At 47.7% G+C, this 20,495-nt stretch overlaps 1 protein-coding gene across 4 annotated transcripts in view; it reads right to left on the bottom strand.

Annotated features, from left to right (window-relative positions):
* The window catches only part of OLFM1 (olfactomedin 1), an 87,268-nt gene that overhangs the window by 17,693 nt on the left and 49,080 nt on the right, over positions 1–20,495 (bottom strand). Inside the window, exons 1-3 of one of the 4 annotated variants that reach the window (XM_069747486.1) lie at positions 10,348–10,453; positions 4,755–4,904; positions 4,154–4,309 (exon numbers count right to left, since the gene is read on the bottom strand). In XM_069747486.1, the coding sequence (XP_069603587.1) occupies positions 4,154–4,309; positions 4,755–4,805 (207 nt within the window). In that variant the 5' untranslated portion in view covers positions 4,806–4,904; positions 10,348–10,453. Of the gene's footprint in view, positions 1–4,153; positions 4,310–4,754; positions 4,905–8,065; positions 8,104–9,911; positions 10,454–20,495 lie in introns of those variants that run through there. The other 3 variants (XM_069747484.1, XM_069747487.1, XM_069747485.1) reach the window with 3 other exon arrangements.

Genomic DNA, 20,495 nt, shown 5'->3' on the forward strand with positions numbered 1-20,495 from the left:
TTTAAGTTTCCTACGAGACGCTGCACACATTTATTTCATTGTGTCCCATGTTTAGTTCAGGAATCTAGAGGGGATTCACACCATATGTGATGACAGAAGTCTGAGGTTTCCCGATTCTTGCGCAGGGTCCCTCTAATAATAGAATTGGTCTATAGGCGCCGCTGCTCTCCCAGTGGGAGCAATTAAAATAGCAGGAAGTGAGAGCAGCAGTGCCAGTGACGTCCCTGAATCCTCCTGACTTGACCCTAGTTTGTGGTTAAACTTTCCGGGCTGTTCTGAGGTGCCAACTGCAGCGCTTATAATTGGCATCAAACCCCACTGTTCCACCAGTAGACCAGACACCCCTTACTTAAAGGAAGGGGGACTCGCTAAAGAAACATTTGAGGCAGCGTACGGAAACCAATTATGGTACTGTAAGGTACTTTATGATTTGGAAATTTTTCCTAGTGGTGAGACCAGGTATAGAACAGGCAATGCCTCGATACGTCCATTATTGAGCATGCATTGTGGGAACGGTGCCAGGTGGGCACGAGCCAACCACTAACAGGAAAACTAGGTGCGAGGGGTTTATCACCTGCAGCTTACTGTGTGAGCGCCTCAGCCACTGGCACACAGGCCGCTGCACCAGACATGTCCTTATTTAAGGGATTAAAATGGTCATTGTGCTGCACCATTTAGGAGCTGCCACCTGAGACTGATCCCAACCTTCAATCATGTTGGTGACAGGTCGGCACCATTTATTCTAGTGTTGTCTGGTGAAGTTGCAGCAGGATGGTCTCGTTCTAAAACACCCCAATATATACAGTGGTGGCCCCATCTACTTGGCACTGCCTGCTGGGATATCATATTAATAATCCTTCATATTCTGTCTGACCACAAGCGAGAGAAATGGCCATAAACGCGAGTTTAGTCACGCCAGCCATGCTTACATGAATTCCTTCTAATTAACAAGTGTCACGGCTCGTCACACCTCATTCCTGCTGAAGAATTGGTCTCTCCAATCTCATTATGTGCAGCTGAGGCACCTCACTATCCAAAAATATTCATCATGTGAATAGAGTCAATGCTGAAAGGTCAATATATAGTATATTGGGGGGTTCAGTCTATTTGGTAAGGAAGGGGAAGCTGCCCATCTAGCCTAACGTTGGCTAGTACTCGACCCCATGAATTTTTCATATTTTTATATCTTGTCACTAAATAATCATTAAAAGTTTAAGAGCTACTACAAGGTTAATCTGGATTTCTCAAAGTCTATGCTAAATGTAATTGGACCACTTGTGACCTACATTACTGATCCGGAGTTACATCCTGTATTATACTCCAGAGCTGCACTCACTATTCTGCTGGTGCAGTCACTGTGTACATACAGTGGGAACGGAAAGTATTCAGACCCCATCACATTTTTCACTCTTTGTTTCATTGCAGCCATTTGGTAAATTCAAAAAAGTTATTTTTTTTTTACTCATTAAATATACACTCTGCACCCCATCTTGACTGAAAAAAAACAAAACAGAAATGTAGACATTTTTGCAAATTTATTAAAGAAAAACTGAAATATCAGTCATAAGTATTCAGACCCTTTGCTCTGACACTCATATTTAAGTCACATTCTGTCCATTTCCTTGTGATCCTCCTTGAGATGGTTCTACTCCTTCATTGGTGTCCAGCTGTGTTTAATTAAACTGATAGGACTTGATTTGGAAAGGTGCACACCTGTCTATATAAGACCTCACAGCTCACAGTGCATGTCAGACCAAATGAGAATCATGAGGGCAAAGGAATTGGACAAGGAGTTGTGGCAAGGCACAGATCTGGCCAAGGTTACAACAGAATTTCTGCAGTACTCAAGGTTCCTAAGAGCACAGTGACCTCCATACTCCTTAAATGGAAGAAGTTTGGGACCACCAGAAGTTTTCCTAGGCCTGGCTGTCCAGCCAAACTGAGCAATCGTGGGAGAAGAGCCTTAGTGAGAGGTAAAGAACCCCAAGATCACTGTGGCTGAGCTCCAGAGATGCAGTAGGGAGATGGGAGAAAGTTCTGGTGGTCATTGAAGGAAACATGAATGTGGCCAAATACAGATATCCTGGATGAAAACCTCTTCCAGAGTGCTCTGGACTTCAGACTTGGCGGCAGCTTCACCTTCCAACAAGACAATGACCCTAAGCACACAGCTAAAATAACAAAGGAGTGGCTTCAGAACAACTCTGTGACCATTCTTGACTGGCCCAGCCAGAGGCCTGACCGAAACCCAATTGAGCATCTCTGGAGAGACCTGAAAATGGCTGTCCACCAACGTTCACCATCCAACCTGATGGAACTGGAGAGGATCTGCAGGGAAGAATGGCAGAGGATCCCCAAATCCAGGTGTGAAAAACTTGTAGCATCATTCCCAAGAAGACTCATGGCTGTACTAGCTCAAAAGGTGCTTCTACTCAATACTGAGCCAAGGGTCTGAATACTCATGACCATGTGATTTCAGTTTTTCTTCTTTAATAAATTTGCAAAAATTTCTACATTTGTTTTTTTTTTTCAGTCAAGATGGGGTGCAGAGTGTACATTAATGAGAAAAAAAATGAACTTTTTTGAATTTACCAAATGGCTGCAATGAATCCAAGTGAAAAATTGAAAGGGGTCTAAATACTTTCCGTACCCACTGTACATTACTTATCCCGAGTTACATCTTGTGTTATACTCCAGAGCTGAACTCACTATTCTTCTGGTGGAGTCCCTGTGTACATAAATTACATTACTGATCCGGAGTTATATTCTGAATTATACATACTCCAGACTATTCTAATGGCGGAGTCACATTGTACTTAGGATCAGTACAACAAAAGTATTATGCTCCAGAGCTGGAAACTACTGTAATTTGGAAACAGTCATCAAGCTTATGGCCAGATTGCTGAGCAGTGGAGTTGGGCTCCTGTTATTCGGGGGAAGGGGGGGGGTAGTAGATGGCTTTTCTTTCATCGGTTTGGAAAATGACACTTCCTAGAATGCACTTCACCAGTGCGCCCTGCACAGAACAAGCAAGGAATGCTGAGAGATTTCAGCTCTGAAGCTGCAGAATTCACAAAGTGCCTGAACTGTAATTCTATGTGTACCCTGCAGATCTATGCTCAGCTGTGAACCTACCTTCTACCACTGGTTTCCGGTCTGCTGCCTCTGGCATGAATCTGTTTGGGTCTTGTGTTTGCTACCAGCTTGGAGTTTATAGATGTATCGGCCCGTTCTTATAATCTGGTGGCTATGTGAACATGGCAGACATATTGTAAGATGGGCGCTGATTCTCCAGCATCCCAGATGGGGTTCGGGTTCTTACAAGGTTGATTTTGGCTTTAGATCAGGGGTGTCAAACTGCATTCCTCGAGGGCCTCAAACCATGCGTGTTTTCAAGATTTCCTTAGCATTGCACAAGGTGCTGGAATCATTCTCTGCAGGTGATTAAATTATCACCTGTGCAATGCAAGGAAATCCTGAAAACATGACCTGTTTGCAGCCCTCGAGGAATGCAGTTCGACACCCCTGCTTTAGATGTTTCGGGCTGTGATCACTCATTTTCATGTGCTGATGCCATTGTTTATGATATGTCCTCTTTAGACACTTCATTTTTTTTTTTTTTTAGGACATTTGGTTGGGAACTCCATTCATTCATAAAGGACCACAGGCTCAGAATCGTCTATACAGGTGACTATCACAGGATGGGGGATTTCTGCCCCATTAGGAGGAGAGATCTCAGTGCGGTCCAATATTCTGCTCTACAAAAGTTGCATCATTACAGCAGGAGACCCCTGACCAGTATTTTATTCCGATCACCCATCCTCCGGCTGATAATGGAACATCTGGACATTTCCTGCACATTATAAGCTAATCTTCCTCCGTATAAGCAGGGGAGCAAGGAAACGTCTGATGAGGAGAGGGGTGCGGGGAAAGGTGACAGCTCAGACGGCGCCTATCCAATAGATGGAAACATCCACCATCGGACTATAAGGCGGCAGGAAATGAGGAATTATGTGTTTACCAGCTATTAGATAGTGTTTCTATAAAATATTTGTCAGGAGCCTCCTTTACATAGGCTTTGTGTAATGCTTTAGCTGACTTAGGGCCTTATGGTTATGCTGGGACTTGTAGTGCACAGCGGGAGAGAACCCACCTTGAACTGCCTGGCCTGGTGCTGTCTGTGAGACTCTTCCACTTGTTTAAATTTGGACTCCAGGCCTTTCATCTGATTCTCCATTCGTTCTACATACTGCAGGTCCCGCTGAGTTCTCCTGTCCAGGACTTCTATGGACTGCGACATGTTCTGCACCTACAGACATCAGTTTACAGCACAATATTAATAGTATATAGCGCCATCACCTGCAAGACGATATAGGGAAACCATTTCTCCCAAACACCCCCCATCCCATAATAATCCCTATCAGATCTCTGTATAACAAACGGGTCGGTTCTGATAACGGACAAGGACTGGCCTGCCAACGTCATTACACCTCAGGTGTAAGAGGTCAGTGCTGACATCACCTGACTTGGCCGCCATGTTGGCAGGAGTCGTCTTGTCAGGTCTCTCTTATAGAGGACAGTGAGAGTTGTAGTACACAGGTCTCCCACAGTTTAACACTTAAGAGGGTCGTCCATGTCTATTAGAAATTGGAGCTTTTAAGCAACTGGCGAGATACCGCAGGATGGGAACACTTACTGCCCCAGGGGTACAGCGCAGCCTGTGAAATCTGGAGGGGCGCCGGACAGCCTCTTACCTTTTCTAATAGCTGCCTCAGCTGCTTTGTCCTGGCGTCTCGTGAACACATGGTCTGTTGTGGAGCCACCACTGTGCATATACATCGCCCCTCGCTGTCCTGGGCAGAGCTGTATACCTGCCAGCTTTCTTCTGGGTTGGTTGGCAAAACCTAGGAATGAAGGACATGGCGAAGAAAGTAAAATATCACCCCTAGAAGAGGAGAAGGTGCGAGGAAAGGAATTCAGGTCAATGATGTTTAATGGATGCCTGAGCAGATAATTTTCTGTGGCCGAAATCTGAGAGTCACGCTGAGTCTGCAAGATTAGTCTACTGTGTATATTCTATATACCATTGTATACACTGTGACTAGCAGGTATACACGATTGTCAGCTCTCTGCTCAGGCAGTCAGAACAGTGATACCCTTTAATATAATGATTAAGTGAAGACTTGGATGTTCTGCTCAGCAGAAAAATGGAGAAAAGTCTCCTCCTGTCATCACCATTTAGAAAACAGGCAAAACACTAAGAGCATTGGAAAATCAGCAGCCTCCTGGGGCTCAGGGTGTAGGAACCTCGCTGGAAGGAAACCCAAATCATCCCCCAATATCCAGAACAGATTTCCAGCTCCACCATATATTCTGCATACCGGACAGAGTTCTTCCGATCACCACCATACTAGTGCAAATTTGGGCGGATGCATCAGAGCAGTCCCTGTATATTGTTCCCTCTGTACATCTACTATGGGGAGAGTAGAACCTGCCGTCCCTGTATATTGTTACCTCTGTACATCTACTATGGGGAGAGTAGAACCTGCCGTCCCTGTATATTGTTCCCTCTGTACATCTACTATGGGGAGGGTAGAACCTGCCGTCCCTGTATATTGTTCCCTCTGTACATCTACTATGGGAAGAGTAGAACCTGCCGTCCCTGTATATTGTTCCCGCTGTACATATACTATGGGGAGAGTAGAACCTGCCGTCCCTGTATATTGTTCCCTCTGTACATCTACTATGGGGAGGGTAGAACCTGCCGTCCCTGTATATTGTTCCCTCTGTACATCTACTATGGGAAGAGTAGAACCTGCCGTCCCTGTATATTGTTCCCGCTGTACATATACTATGGGGAGAGTAGAACCTGCCGTCCCTGTATATTGTTCCCTCTGTACATCTACTATGGGAAGAGTAGAACCTGCCGTCCCTGTATATTGTTCCCTCTGTACATCTACTATGGGAAGAGTAGAACCTGCCGTCCCTGTATATTGTTCCCGCTGTACATATACTATGGGGAGAGTAGAACCTGCCGTCCCTGTATATTGTTCCCTCTGTACATCTACTATGGGAAGAGTAGAACCTGCCGTCCCTGTATATTGTTCCCTCTGTACATCTACTATGGGGGGGGGGTAGAACCTGCCGTCCCTGTATATTGTTCCCTCTGTACATCTACTATGGGGGGGGGGGGTAGAACCTGCCGTCCCTGTATATTGTTCCCTCTGTACATCTACTATGGGGAGAGGAGAACCTGCCGTCCCTGTATATTGTTCCCGCTGTACATATACTATGGGGAGAGTAGAACCTGCCGTCCCTGTATATTGTTCCCGCTGTACATATACTATGGGGAGAGGAGAACCTGCCGTCCCTGTATATTGTTCCCGCTGTACATCTACTATGGGGAGAGGAGAACCTGCCGTCCCTGTATATTGTTCCCTCTGTACATCTACTATGGGGAGGGTAGAACCTGCCGTCCCTGTATATTGTTCCCGCTGTACATCTACTATGGGGAGAGGAGAACCTGCCGTCCCTGTATATTGTTCCCTCTGTACATCACTATGGGGAGAGTAGAACCTGTCGTCCCTGTATATTGTTCCCTCTGTACATCTACTATGGGGAGGGTAGAACCTGCCATCCCTGTATATTGTTCCCTCTGTACATCTACTATGGGGAGGGTAGAACCTGCCATCCCTGTATATTGTTCCCTCTGTACATCTACTATGGGGAGGGTAGAACCTGTCGCCCCTGTATATTGTTCCCTCTGTACATCACTATGGGGAGGGTAGAACCTGTTGGCCCTGTCCCTGTATATTGTTCCCTCTGTACATCTACTATGGGGGGGGTAGAACCTGCCGTCCCTGTATATTGTTCCTTCTGTACATCTACTATGGGGAGAGGAGAACCTGCCGTCCCTGTATATTGTTCCCGCTGTACATATACTATGGGGAGAGTAGAACCTGCCGTCCCTGTATATTGTTCCCGCTGTACATCTACTATGGGGAGAGGAGAACCTGCCGTCCCTGTATATTGTTCCCTCTGTACATCACTATGGGGAGAGTAGAACCTGTCGTCCCTGTATATTGTTCCCTCTGTACATCTACTATGGGGAGAGTAGAACCTGCCGTCCCTGTATATTGTTCCCTCTGTACATCTACTATGGGGAGGGTAGAACCTGTCGTCCCTGTATATTGTTCCCGCTGTACATCACTATGGGGAGAGTAGAACCTGTCGTCCCTGTATATTGTTCCCTCTGTACATCACTATGGGGAGGGTAGAACCTGCCGTCCCTGTATATTGTTCCCTCTGTACATCACTATGGGGAGGGTAGAACCTGCCGTCCCTGTATATTGTTCCCTCTGTACATCTACTATGGGGAGGGTAGAACCTGCCATCCCTGTATATTGTTCCCTCTGTACATCTACTATGGGGAGGGTAGAACCTGCCATCCCTGTATATTGTTCCCTCTGTACATCACTATGGGGAGGGTAGAACCTGTCGTCCCTGTATATTGTTCCCTCTGTACATCACTATGGGGAGGGTAGAACCTGTCGTCCCTGTATATTGTTCCCTCTGTACATCACTATGGGGAGGGTAGAACCTGCCGTCCCTGTATATTGTTCCCTCTGTACATCTACTATGGGGAGGGTAGAACCTGCACCTCTAATAAAGGAACAGATCGAACAACGTAGACAATATCCTGTTATATAAAGATTGTAACAATAATAATAAAACAATAACACCATCTGCCAGAATGCATATAATGTAAGGCCCAGAGTGGGCACAGCGGGCGGCTCCTTAACTTTGTGATGGGCACAGGGTCTGCTCCATCTGTGTCATCCTGGAAGGATTCTGACAGGGAGTGCAGTCTGCACAGTTAGATGTCATGTGCAGAAGAGTAGAGATCTGCGACCGACATTGTGATATCAGGAACCTGCCACATTGTAGCAGCTGATGATCTGTATCTCCCCTTATCTCTGGCAAGGGCAGGGACCTCGGCCCATCCTGTGTCTCCCCTTCTCTTGTTCCCCGACCCCTTGTGTGTCCCTCTTCTCGCTGGCCAAACCTGTGTCTTGCCCTTCTCTTGTCTCCTGCCACCTCCTGTCTCCTCAATCTCTTATCTCCGGCCCATCCTGTGTCTCCCTCATCTCTTGTCCCCCGCCCCCCAGTCTTGTCCCCCCCCTGTATCTCTCCTTCTCGTTCCCAGCCCCTCCCACGCCTCCCCAGTCTCTTGCCGTCTCCCTCCCCCCCAGTCTCTTGTGCATCGGCCCTACCCATGTCTCCCCCGGCCCCTCCTGGCTACCCCCCCAGTCTCTTGTCCCCCGTCCCTCCTGTGTCCCCCCCCCCCCAATTTCTTGTCCTCCGGCCACTCCTGAATCTCAATCTTCTCTTGTCCCTCAGACCTTCTGTGTCTCCCCCATATCTTTTCCCTCAGCCCCTTGTCCCCCAGCCCCTCCTAAACACGTCTCCCCAGTCTCTTGCCCCCCTGTCCCCTCTGGCGTAACCCCCAGTCTCTTGCCCCCCCCCCCCCCCCATCTCTTTCCCCCAGGCCCTGCCTGTGTCTCCCCCAGCCCATGCTGGCTACCCCTCCCCCCAGTCTCTTGTCCCCCGACCCCTCTGGCGTGACCCCCAGTCTTGTCCCCTGCCCCTCCCCCATCTCTTGCCCCCCCAATTTCTTGCCCCCAGGCCCTGCCTGTGTCTCCCCCAGCCCATGCTGGCTACCCCTCCCCCCAGTCTCTTGTCCCCCGGCCCCTCTGGTGTGACTCCCAGAGTCTCGTCCCACCCCCCCCCCCCCTCCTCCTCTGTCTTGTCCACCGACCCTACCTATATCTCCCCCAGCACCTGCTGGCTACCCCCCAGTCTCTTGTCCCCCTGACCCCTCCTGTGCCCTCCCCCCCCCCCCCAATTTCTTGTCCTCCGGCCACTACTGAATCTCAGTCTTCTCTTGTCCCTTGGGACCTTCTGTGTCACCCCATATCTTTTCCCTGGACCCCTTGTCCCCCAGTCCTTCTGTGTCTCCCCCATATCTTTTCCCTCAGCCCCTTGTCCCCCAGCCCCTCCTAAACACGTCTCCCCAGTCTCTTGCCCCCCTGTCCCCTCTGGCGTAACCCCCAGTCTCTTGCCCCCCCCCCCCCCCCCATCTCTTTCCCCCAGGCCCTGCCTGTGTCTCCCCCAGCCCATGCTGGCTACCCCTCCCCCCAGTCTCTTGTCCCCCGACCCCTCTGGCGTGACCCCCAGTCTTGTCCCCTGCCCCTCCCCCATCTCTTGCCCCCCCCCCCCCAATTTCTTGCCCCCAGGCCCTGCCTGTGTCTCCCCCAGCCCATGCTGGCTACCCCTCCCCCCAGTCTCTTGTCCCCCGACCCCTCTGGTGTGACTCCCAGAATCTCATCCCCCCCCGCCCCTCTCCCGTCTTTTGCCCCCCCCTCTGTCTTGTCCACCGACCCTACCTATATCTCCCCCAGCACCTGCTGGCTACCCCCCAGTCTCTTGTCCCCCTGACCCCTCCTGTGCCCTCCCCCCCCCCCCAATTTCTTGTCCTCCGGCCACTACTCAATCTCAGTCTTCTCTTGTCCCTTGGGACCTTCTGTGTCACCCCATATCTTTTCCCTGGACCCCTTGTCCCCCAGACCCTCTGTTCTGGTGTGACCCCCAGTCTGATCCCCCTGCCCATCCTGTGTCCCACCCCAGTCTCTTGTCCCTCCTGTGTCCCCTGTTCTCTTGTCCCCCTTCGTCTTGCCCCCTGGCCCCTCTAGTGCCGGTCCTATGGTGGCAGCTCTACAAAACAGCCTTCAGATTGTGAGAAGAGCGCCCCCCAGGACTCGCCACCCTGCACCGAGGGGCACAGACCTCCATAGCGAACGTCTCGTCTCCCCCGACAGCTCCCGGGGCTGCAGGGTGGTCGGGCGCCTTACCCCCGTGCTCCGGTCCAGGGTGCCCGCGCTGGCCGCCGTCAGCTTGGTGGTGTTTAAGCCCACCAGTGATGGCAGCGTCTGTGACATCCAGTTGGTGATCATCGCCATGGTGCTCAGGACAACCCCAATTTTGAGTAAAGGCACCGACATCTCTGCGAGGCTTCCGTCCTGCCGCAGCCCTTCATACTGTGGGGAGCCGGCCGGCCGCGGCACGCTGCAGGGAGCAGGCGGGGGACATCGGAGCCTCCCCGGAGTCCGCCTCACACAGCCGCTTCCTACACATCGTCAGTCCGGGGAAAGCCTGGATCCGGCAGCGCTGGGCACCGTGCACACCGGCGGGCCGCAGCCTCACAGTCCCGGGGAGGTTAGTGGAAGAGCTTCCCTGCGGCTCCGACCCGGGCTCCGGATCCCAGCGAGCGATGGACGCGCAACTTACTGATCGGAGCAGCGCTGGGAGCTGAGTGCTGGAGGAGGGGCTGCAGCGGTGATAACGCAGGCTGATGTCAGCTGCTGCCCTGCCCCTCCGTGCTCGTCAGCTGCACTCAGGGAAAGCGCAGCAAGTAATGGAGGCATAGTCATAGAGCAGCCCCCCAGGGTCAGCAGGGGTGGGGGGCACTGCCGACTCCAGAGGGCCTGACAGTGCTGCCGGGGCGTGAGGGGTTAATTCTACACTATGGGGGGTAATCATTATACAGGAGAGGCTGCGAGTAATTCTATATAGAGATGGGGGATGTCTAATTATATATGGGGGGTGATCCTGATGTTTGAGGGTCTATGTGTAATATGTGGGGTGATCCTGATGTTTGAGTGTCTAGGTGTAATATGTGGGGGTGATCCTGATGTTTGAGGGTCTATGTGTAATATGTGGGGTGATCCTGATGTTTGAGTGTCTAGGTGTAATATGTGGGGGTGATCCTGATGTTTGAGGGTCTATGTGTAATATGTGGGGTGATCCTGATGTTTGAGTGTCTAGGTGTAATATGTGGGGGTGATCCTGATGTTTGAGTGTCTATGTGTAATATGTGGGGGTGATCCTGATGTTTGAGTGTCTATGTGTAATATGTGGGGGTGATCCTGATGTTTGAGGGTCTATGTGTAATTATATATGGGGGGTGATCCTGATGTTTGAGTGTCTATGTGTAATATGTGGGGGTGATCCTGATGTTTGAGGGTCTATGTGTAATATGTGGGGTGATCCTGATGTTTGAGGGTCTATGTGTAATATGTGGGGGTGATCCTGATGTTTGAGGGTCTCTGTGTAATTATATATGGGGGGTGATCCTGATGTTTGAGGGTCTGTGTGTAATTATATATGGGGGTGATCCTGATGTTTGAGGGTCTCTGTGTAATTATATATGGGGGGTGATCCTGATGTTTGAGGGTCTGTGTGTAATATATGGGGGTGATCCTGATGTTTGAGGGTCTCTGTGTAATTATATATGGGGGATGATCATGTTTGAGGGTCTGTGTGTAATATATGGGGGGTGATCCTGATGTTTGAGGGTCTCTGTGTAATTATATATGGGGGGTGATCCTGATGTTTGAGGGTCTGTGTGTAATATATGGGGGTGATCCTGATGTTTGAGGGTCTGTGTAATTATATATGGGGGATGATCATGATGTTTGAGGGTCTGTGTGTAATATATGGGGGTGATCCTGATGTTTGAGGGTCTGTGTAATTATATATGGGGGATGATCATGATGTTTGAGGGTCTGTGTGTAATATATGGGCGTGATCCTGATGTTTGAGGGTCTGTGTATAATTATATATGGGGGGTGATCCTGATGTTTGAGGGTCTCTGTAATTATATATGGGGGTGATCCTGATGTTTGAGGGTCTGTGTATAATTATATATGGGGGGTGATCCTGATGTTTGAGGGTCTCTGTAATTATATATGGGGGTGATCCTTATATTTGAGGGTCTGTGTGTAATTATATATGGGGGGTGATCCTGATGTTTGAGGGTCTGTGTGTAATTATATATGGGGGTGATCCTGATGTTTGAGGGTCTGTGTATAATTATATATGGGGGTGATCCTGATGTTTGAGGGTCTCTGTAATTATATATGGGGGTGATCCTGATGTTTGAGGGTCTCTGTAATTATATATGGGGGTGATCCTGATGTTTGAGGGTCTGTGTAATTATATATGGGGGTTGATCCTGATGGTTGAGGGTCTATGTTTAACATGTGGGGGTGATCCTGATGTTTGAGGTTCTATGTGTAATATATGTGGGGGTGATCCTTATATTTGAGTGTCTGTGTATAATTATATACGGGGGTGATCCTGATGTTTGAGGGTCTGTGTATAATTATATATGGGGGGTAATCCTGATGTTTGAGGGTCTCTATAATATATGGGGGGTGATCCTCATGTTTGAGGGTCTCTGTGTAATTATATATGGGGGTGATCCTGATGTTTGAGGGTCTGTGTATAATTATATATGGGGGGGGGGTGATCCTGTTGTTTGAGGGTCTGTGTATAATTATATATGGGGGTGATCCTGATGTTTGAGGGTCTGTGTATAATTATATATGGGGGGTGATCCTGATGTTTGAGGGTCTGTGTATAATTATATATGGGGGGTGATCCTGATGTTTGAGGGTCTGTGTATAATTATATATGGGGGGTGATCCTGATGTTTGAGGGTCTGTGTATAATTATATATGGGGGGGGGTGATCCTGTTGTTTGAGGGTCTGTGTATAATTATATATGGGGGTGATCCTGATGTTTGAGGGTCTGTGTATAATTATATATGGGGGGTGATCCTGATGTTTGAGGGTCTGTGTATAATTATATATGGGGGGTGATCCTGATGTTTGAGGGTCTGTGTGTAATTATATATGGGGGTGATCCTCATATTTGAGGGTCTGTACGCAATATATATGTGATCATTATATATGAGGGTCTGCATGTAATTAGCTGTTCTACTCATTCTACATTGTTTTCCTCTTTTTCTAGGCCTCTTGTAACTCCTGAAGAGGCAGCAGATTTGGCTGTGGCTAGGAAGGGGTTACCGGTGACAGTGATGGATGTGAAGTGCACTCTGCAGGTCCCTTCAGGGAATACATTAGGAATTTCTGAGGAGGCTGCAGATCCTGACAGAAGCTCAGGTATGAAAGCCATTAACATAATATATTTTAAGTGGTGCCCTGTGACCGTGCTTATACAGGTAGAGCCCCTCTGGCAGGAGCCCGGCAGCTGCTGGAGCCTTGGAGGGAAGGACCCCCGATCCTTATTCCATATTCCATGGTAATTAGCAGAAGCCAAATGACAACAGGAGATATGTGATCTTCTAGCGCCATCTGCTGCCCCACTCCTGCACTGCAGCCCACTCACCAATGGCAGAATTCAGACTTTGATTACTGCACTGGACCAGGCACAGACTTATTAAAATGATGATTTCAGAGGAAACAAACAGTGGAGGGGGATGTAAAGCAAACAGTGATGCAAATACTTCTGTAACTGTGGCAGCGAGAAAATATGTATTCATGATCACACCTTAGCACCTCTGCTGTACAAGCTTCAGATATGATAATCGATGATTATGTAACACGACCATACGTCATATAGAAACACTATGGACGTGAGCCCAGGGAATGACTGGTGGAAAGCATCATCTTCTTCCTACTCACCCTCATCCTGCTTCCAGGAGGGCACGTCCCTGATTATAGGGAGCGGAGTGTTCGGGCATTGCAGAGCTGAACTCTGTATTCACATGGAATACGTATCTAGCACCATCCCTCGGTATGGAGGGTTCCTATTTGTGGCCTTTATTATATCTAATTACAGGAAGACCCCCTATTTGGCTCAACCATCACAACATCATGTGGTAGAAAGTTCCACTGTCTCGCTGCTCCTAAAGTAAAGAATCCATATTCTCTCTGCTCATACTGTCAAATTCATAATCTGTTTGTACAGTAAATAAGAGTATAGTGTCCTTATTCATATTTACGGTAATATGTTTCTTTGCTCTTCACCAAGAAATCAGTCTCACTACTCGTACAGTAAAGAATCTATAGTCTGGTTGCACAGTAAAATTCCTTAGTCTAAATGCTCGTACAGTAAATAACCCATAGTCTTACTGCTCGTACAGTAAAAAATCCAGTGTCATTGCTCCACAATCTTAACTGTTCTTAACCCCTTCCCGACCCATGACGCCACGTAGGCGTCATGAAAGTCGGTGCCAATCCGACCCATGACGCCTATGTGGCGTCATGGAAAGATCGCGTCCCTGCAGATCCGGTGAAAGGGTTAACTCCCATTTCACCCGATCTGCAGGGACAGGGGGAGTGATAGTTTAGCCCAGGGGGGGTGGCTTCACCCCCTCGTGGCTACGATCGCTCTGATTGGCTGTTGAAAGTGAAACTGCCAATCAGAGCGATTTGTAATATTTCACCTATTATAACGGGTGAAATATTACAATCCAGCCATGGCCGATGCTGAAATATCATCGGCCATGGCTGTTAATACTAATGTGCCCCCACCCCACCGATGGCCCCCCCAGCACTCCGATCCCTCCGGTACACTGCTCCGACTCCCCTCCGTCCTGTGCTCCGCTCCCCCCGTGCTCTTGTCCGCTCCCCCCGTGCTCCAATCACCCCCCCCGTGCTCCAATCACCCCCCCTGCACTCCGATCCACCCCCCCCCCCGTGCTCCGTTCCACCCCCCCGTGCTCCGTTCCAGCCCCCCGTGCTCCGTTCCACGCCCCCCGTGCTCCGTTCCACGCCTGCCGCGCTCCGATTCCCGCCCCCCATGCTCCGATCCCCCCCCCCCCGTGCTCCCCCCCCACCCCATCATACTTACCGATCCTGCCGAGCTCCGTCCGTCTTCTCCCTGGGCGCCGCCATCTTCCAAATTTGCGGGCGCATGCGCAGTGCGCCCGCCGAATCTGCCGGCCGGCAGATTCGTTCCAAAGTGCATTTTGATCACTGAGATAGATTATATATCAGTGATCAAAATAAAAAAAATAATAAATGACCCCCCCCCCCTTTGTCACCCCCATAGGTAGGGACAATAAAAAAATAAAGAAATTTTTTTTTTCCACTAATGTTAGAATAGGGTTAGGGGTAGGGATAGGGGTAGGGTTAGGGGTAGGGCTAGGGTTAGGGGTAGGGCTAGGGGTAGGGGTAGGGTTTCGGTATGTGCACACGTATTCTGGTCCTCTGCGGATTTTTCCGCTGCGGATTTGATAAATCCGCAGTGCTAATCCGCTGCAGATTTATGGCAGATTTACCGCGTTTTTTTCTGCGCATTTCACTGCGGTTTTACAATTGCGATTTTCTATTGGAGCAGTTGTAAAACCGCTGCGGAATCCGCACAAAGAAGTGACATGCTGCGGAATGTAAACCGCTGCGTTTCCGTGCAGTTTTTCCGCAGCATGTGTACAGCGATTTTTGTTTCCCGTAGGTTTACATTGAACTGTAAACTCGGATCTGCAGCGTTTTCCGCAGCATGTGCACATACCTTTAGAATTAGGCTATGTGCACACGGTGCGGATTTGGCTGCGGATTCGCAGCAGTGTTCCATCAGGTTTACAGTACCATGTAAACATATGAAAAACCAAATCTGTGCCCATGGCGCGGAAACGCTGCGTTGTATTTTCCGCAGCATGTCAATTCTTTGTGCGGATTCCGCAGCGTTTTACACCTGTTCCTCAATAGGAATCCGCAGGTGAAATCCGCACAAAAAACACTGGAAATCCGCGGAAAATCCGCAGGTAAAACGCAGTGCCTTTTACCCGCGGATTTTTCAAAAATGATGCTGAAAAATCTCACACGAATCCGCAACGTGGGCACATGGCCTTAGGGTTAGGGTTGGAATTAGGGTTGTGGTTAGGGTTATGGCTACAGTTGGGATTAGGGTTAGGGGTGTGGGGGGGTTAGTGTTGGAGGTAGAATTGAGGGGTTTCCACTGTTTAGGCACATCAGGAGGTCTCCAAACGCAACATGGCGCCACCATTGATTCCAGCCAATCTCGTATTCAAAAAGTCAAATGGTGCTCCCTCACTTCCGAGCCCCGACGTGTGCCCAAACAGTGGTTTACCCCCACATATGGGGTACCAGCATACTCAGGATAAACTGCGCAACAATTACTGGGGTCCAGTTTCTCCTGTTACCCTTGTGAAAATAAAAAAATGCTTGCTAAAACATCATTTTTGAGGAAAGAAAAATGATTTTTTATTTTCACGGCTCTGCGTTGTAAACGTCTGTGAAGCACTTGGGGGTTCAAAGTGCTCACCACACATCTAGATAAGTTCCTTTCGGGGTCTAGTTTCCAAAATGGGGTCACTTGTAGGGGGTTTCTACTGTTAAGCCACATCAGGGGCTCTGCAAACGCAACGTGACGCCCACAGAGCATTCCATCAAAGTCTGCATTTCAAAACGTCACTACTTCACTTCCGAGCCTCGGCATGTGCCCAAACAGTGGTTTACCCCCACATATCGGGTATCAGCGTACTCAGGAGAAACTGGACAACAACTTTTGGGATCCAATTTCTCCTGTAACCCTTGGGAAAATAAAAAATTCTGGGCTAAATAATTATTTTTGAGGAAAGAAAACGTATTTATTATTTTCACGGCTCTGCATTATAAACTTCTATGAAGCACTTGGGGGTTCAAAGTGCTCACCACACATCTAGATAAGTTCCTTTCGGGGTCTAGTTTCTAAAATGGGGTCACTTGTGGGGGGTTTCTACTGTTTAGGCACACCAGGGGCTCTGCAAACGCAATGTGACGCCCGCAGACCATTCCATCAAAGTCTGCATTTCAAAAGTCACTACTTCCCTTCTGAGCCCCGACGTGTGCCCAAACAGTGGTTTACCCCCACACATGGGGTATCAGCGTACTCAGGAGAAACTGGACAACTTTTGGGGTCCAATTTCTCCTGTAACCCTTGGGAAAATAAAAAATTCTGGGCTAAATAATTATTTTTGAGGAAAGAAAACGTATTTGTTATTTTCACGGCTCTGCATTGTAAACTTCTGTGAAGCACTTGGGGGTTCAAAGTGCTCACCACACATCTAGATAAGTTCCTTTCGGGGTCTAGTTTCCAAAATGGGGTCACTTGTGGGGGGTTTCTACTGTTAAGCCACATCAGGGGCTCTGCAAACGCAACGTGACGCCCACAGAGCATTCCATCAAAGTCTGCATTTCAAAACGTCACTACTTCACTTCCGAGCCCCGGCATGTGCCCAAACAGTGGTTTACCCCCACAAATGGGGTATCAGCATACTCAGGAGAAACTGGACAACAACTTTTGGGGTCAAATTTCTCCTGTTACCCTTGGGAAAATAAAAAATTGCAGGCTAAAAGATCATTTTTGAGAAAATAATTTTTTTTTTTTATTTTCATGGCTCTGCGTTATAAACTTCTGTGAAGCACTTGGGGGTTCAAAGTCCTCACCACACATCTAGATTAGTTCCTTTGGGGGTCTAGTTTCCAAAATGGGGTCATTTCTGGGGGATCTCCAATGTTTAGGCACACAGGGGCTCTCCAAACGTGACATGGTGTCTGCTAATGATTGGAGCTAATTTTCCATTTAAAAAGCCAAATGGCGTGCCATCCCTTCCGAGCCCTGCCGTGCGCCCAAACAGTGGTTTACCCCCACATATGGGGTATCAGCGTACTCAGGACAAACTGGACAACAATATTTGGGGTCCAATTTCTCCTATTATCCTTGGCAAAATAGGAAATTCCAGGCTAAAAAAATCATTTTTGAGGAAAGAAAAATTATTTTTTATTTTCATGGCTCTGCGTTATAAACTTCTGTGAAGCACCTGGGGGTTTAAAGTGCTCAATATGCATCTAGATAAGTTCCTTGGGGGGTCTAGTTTCCAAAATGGGGTCACTTGTGGGAGAGCTCCAATGCATAGGCACACAGGGGCTCTCCAAACGCGACATGGTGTCCGCTAACAATTGGAGCTAATTTTCCATTCAAAAAGTCAAATGGCGCGCCTTCCCTTCCGAGCCCTGCCGTGTGCCCAAACAGTGGTTTACCCCCACATATGAGGTATCGGCGTACTCGGGAGAAATTGCCCAACAAATTTTATGATCCATTTTATCCTACTGCCCATGTGAAAATGAAAAAATTGAGTCGAAAAGAATTTTTTTGTGAAAAAAAAGTACTTTTTCATTTTTACAGATCAATTTGTGAAGCACCTGAGGGTTTAAAGTGCTCACTAGGCATCTAAATAAGTTCCTTGGGGGTCTAGTTTCCAAAATGGGGTCACTTGTGGGGGAGCGCCAATGTTTAGGCACACAGGAGCTCTCCAAACGCGACATGGTGTCCGCTAACGATGGAAATAATTTTTCATTCAAAAAGTCAAATGGCGCTCCTTCCCTTCCGAGCCTTACCATGTGCCCAAACAGTGGTTTACCCCCACATATGAGGTATCGGCGTACTCAGGAGAAATTGCCCAACACATTTTAGGATCCATTTTATCCTGTTGCCCATGTGAAAATGAAAAAATTGAGGCTAAAAGAATTTTTTTGTGAAAAAAAAGTACTTTTTCATTTTTACGGATCAATTTGTGAAGCACCTGGGGGTTCAAAGTGCTCACTATGCATCTAGATAAGTTCCTTGGGGCGTCTAGTTTCCAAAATGGGGTCACTTGTGGGGGAGCTCCAATTTTTAGGCACACGGGGGCTCTCCAAACGTGACATGGTGTCCGCTAAAGAGTGGAGCCAATTTTTGATTCAAAAAGTCAAATGGCGCTCCTCCCTTCCAAGCCCTGCCGTGCGCCCAAACAGTGGTTTACCCCCACATATGAGGTATCAGCGTACTCAGGACAAATTCGACAACAACTTTCGTGGTTCAGTTTCTCCTTTTACCATTGGGAAAATAAAAAAATTGTTGCTAAAAGATAATTTTTGTGACTAAAAAGTTAAATGTTCATTTTTTCCTTCCATGTTGCTTCTGCTGCTGTGAAGCACCTGAAGGGTTAATAAACTTCTTGAATGTGGTTTTGAGTACCTTGAGGGGTGCAGTTTTTAGAATGGTGTCACTTTTGGGTATTTTCAGCCATATAGACCCCTCAAACTGACTTCAAATGTGAGGTGGTCCCTAAAAAATGGTTTTGTAAATTTCGTTGTAAAAATGACAAATCGCTGGTCAAATTTTAACCCTTATAACTTCCTAACAAAAAAAAATTTTGTTTCCAAAATTGTGCTGATGTAAAGTAAACATGTGGGAAATGTTATTTATTAACTATTTTGTGTCACATATCTCTCTGGTTTAACAGAATAAAAATTCAAAATGTGAAAATTGCGAAATTTTCAAAATTTTCGTCAAATTTCCGTTTTTATCACAAATAAACGCAGAATTTATTGACCTAAATTTACCACTAACATGAAGCCCAATATGTCACGAAAAAACAATCTCAGAACCGCTAGGATCCGTTGAAGCGTTCCTGAGTTATTACCTCATAAAGGGACACTGGACAGAATTGCAAAAAAAGGCAAGGTCTTTAAGGTCAAAATAGGCTGGGTCATGAAGGGGTTAAGTAAAGAATCCATAGTATGAATTCTGGTACAGTTAATTAATATTGTCAGTGCTTACAGTGGGTGCGGAATTCAGACCCATTCAAATTTTTCACTCTGTTTCATTGCAGCCATTTAGTAAATTCAAAAAGTTCATTTTTTTCTCAATGTACACTCTGCACCCCATCTTGACTGAAAAAAAAGCAGAAATGTAGAAATTTTTGCAAATTTAAAAAAAAAAGAAAAGCTGAAATATCACATGGTCAGAAGTATTCAGACCCTTTGCTCAGTATTGAGTAGAAGCACCTTTTGAGCTAGTACAGCCATGAGTCTTCTTGGGAATGATGCAACAAGTTTTTCACACCCGGATTTGGGGATCCTCTGCCATTCTTCCCTGCAGATCCTCTCCAGTTCCGTCAGGTTGGATGGTGAACGTTGGTGGACAGCCATTTTCAGGTCTCTCCAGAGATGCTCAATTGGGTTTAGGTCAGGGCTCTGGCTGGGCCAGTCAAGAATGGTCACAGAGTTGTTCTGAAGCCACTCCTTTGTTATTTTAGCTGTGTGCTTAGGGTCATTGTTGGAAGGTGAACCTTCGGCCAAGTCTGAGGTCCAGAGCACTCTGGAAGAGGTTTTCATCCAAAATATCTCTGTACTTGGCCTCATTCATGTTTTCTTCAATGACAACCAGTCGTCCTGTCCCTGCAGCTGAAAAACACCCCCATAGTATGATGCTGCCACCACCATGGTTCACTGTTGGGATTGTATTGGGCAGGTGATGAGTAGTGCCTGGTTTTCTCCACACATATCGCTTAGAATTATCACCAAAAAGGTCTATCTTCGTCTCATCAGACCAGAGAATCTTATTTCTCACAGTCTGGGAGTCCTTCATGTGTTTTTTAGTACACTATATACGGGCTTTCATATGTCTTGCACTGAGGAGAGGCTTCCATCGGGCCACTCTGCCATAAAGGCCGGACTGGTGGAGGGCTGCAGTGATAGTTGACTTTGTGGAACTTTCTCCCATCTCCTTACTGCATCTCTGGAGCTCAGCCACAGTGATCTTAGGGTTCTTCTTTACCTCTCTCACCAAGGCTCTTCTCCCA

This window comes from Ranitomeya imitator, chromosome 2, assembly GCF_032444005.1.
Source record: "Ranitomeya imitator isolate aRanImi1 chromosome 2, aRanImi1.pri, whole genome shotgun sequence".
In the NCBI taxonomy this organism is placed as follows: Eukaryota; Metazoa; Chordata; class Amphibia; order Anura; family Dendrobatidae; genus Ranitomeya; species Ranitomeya imitator.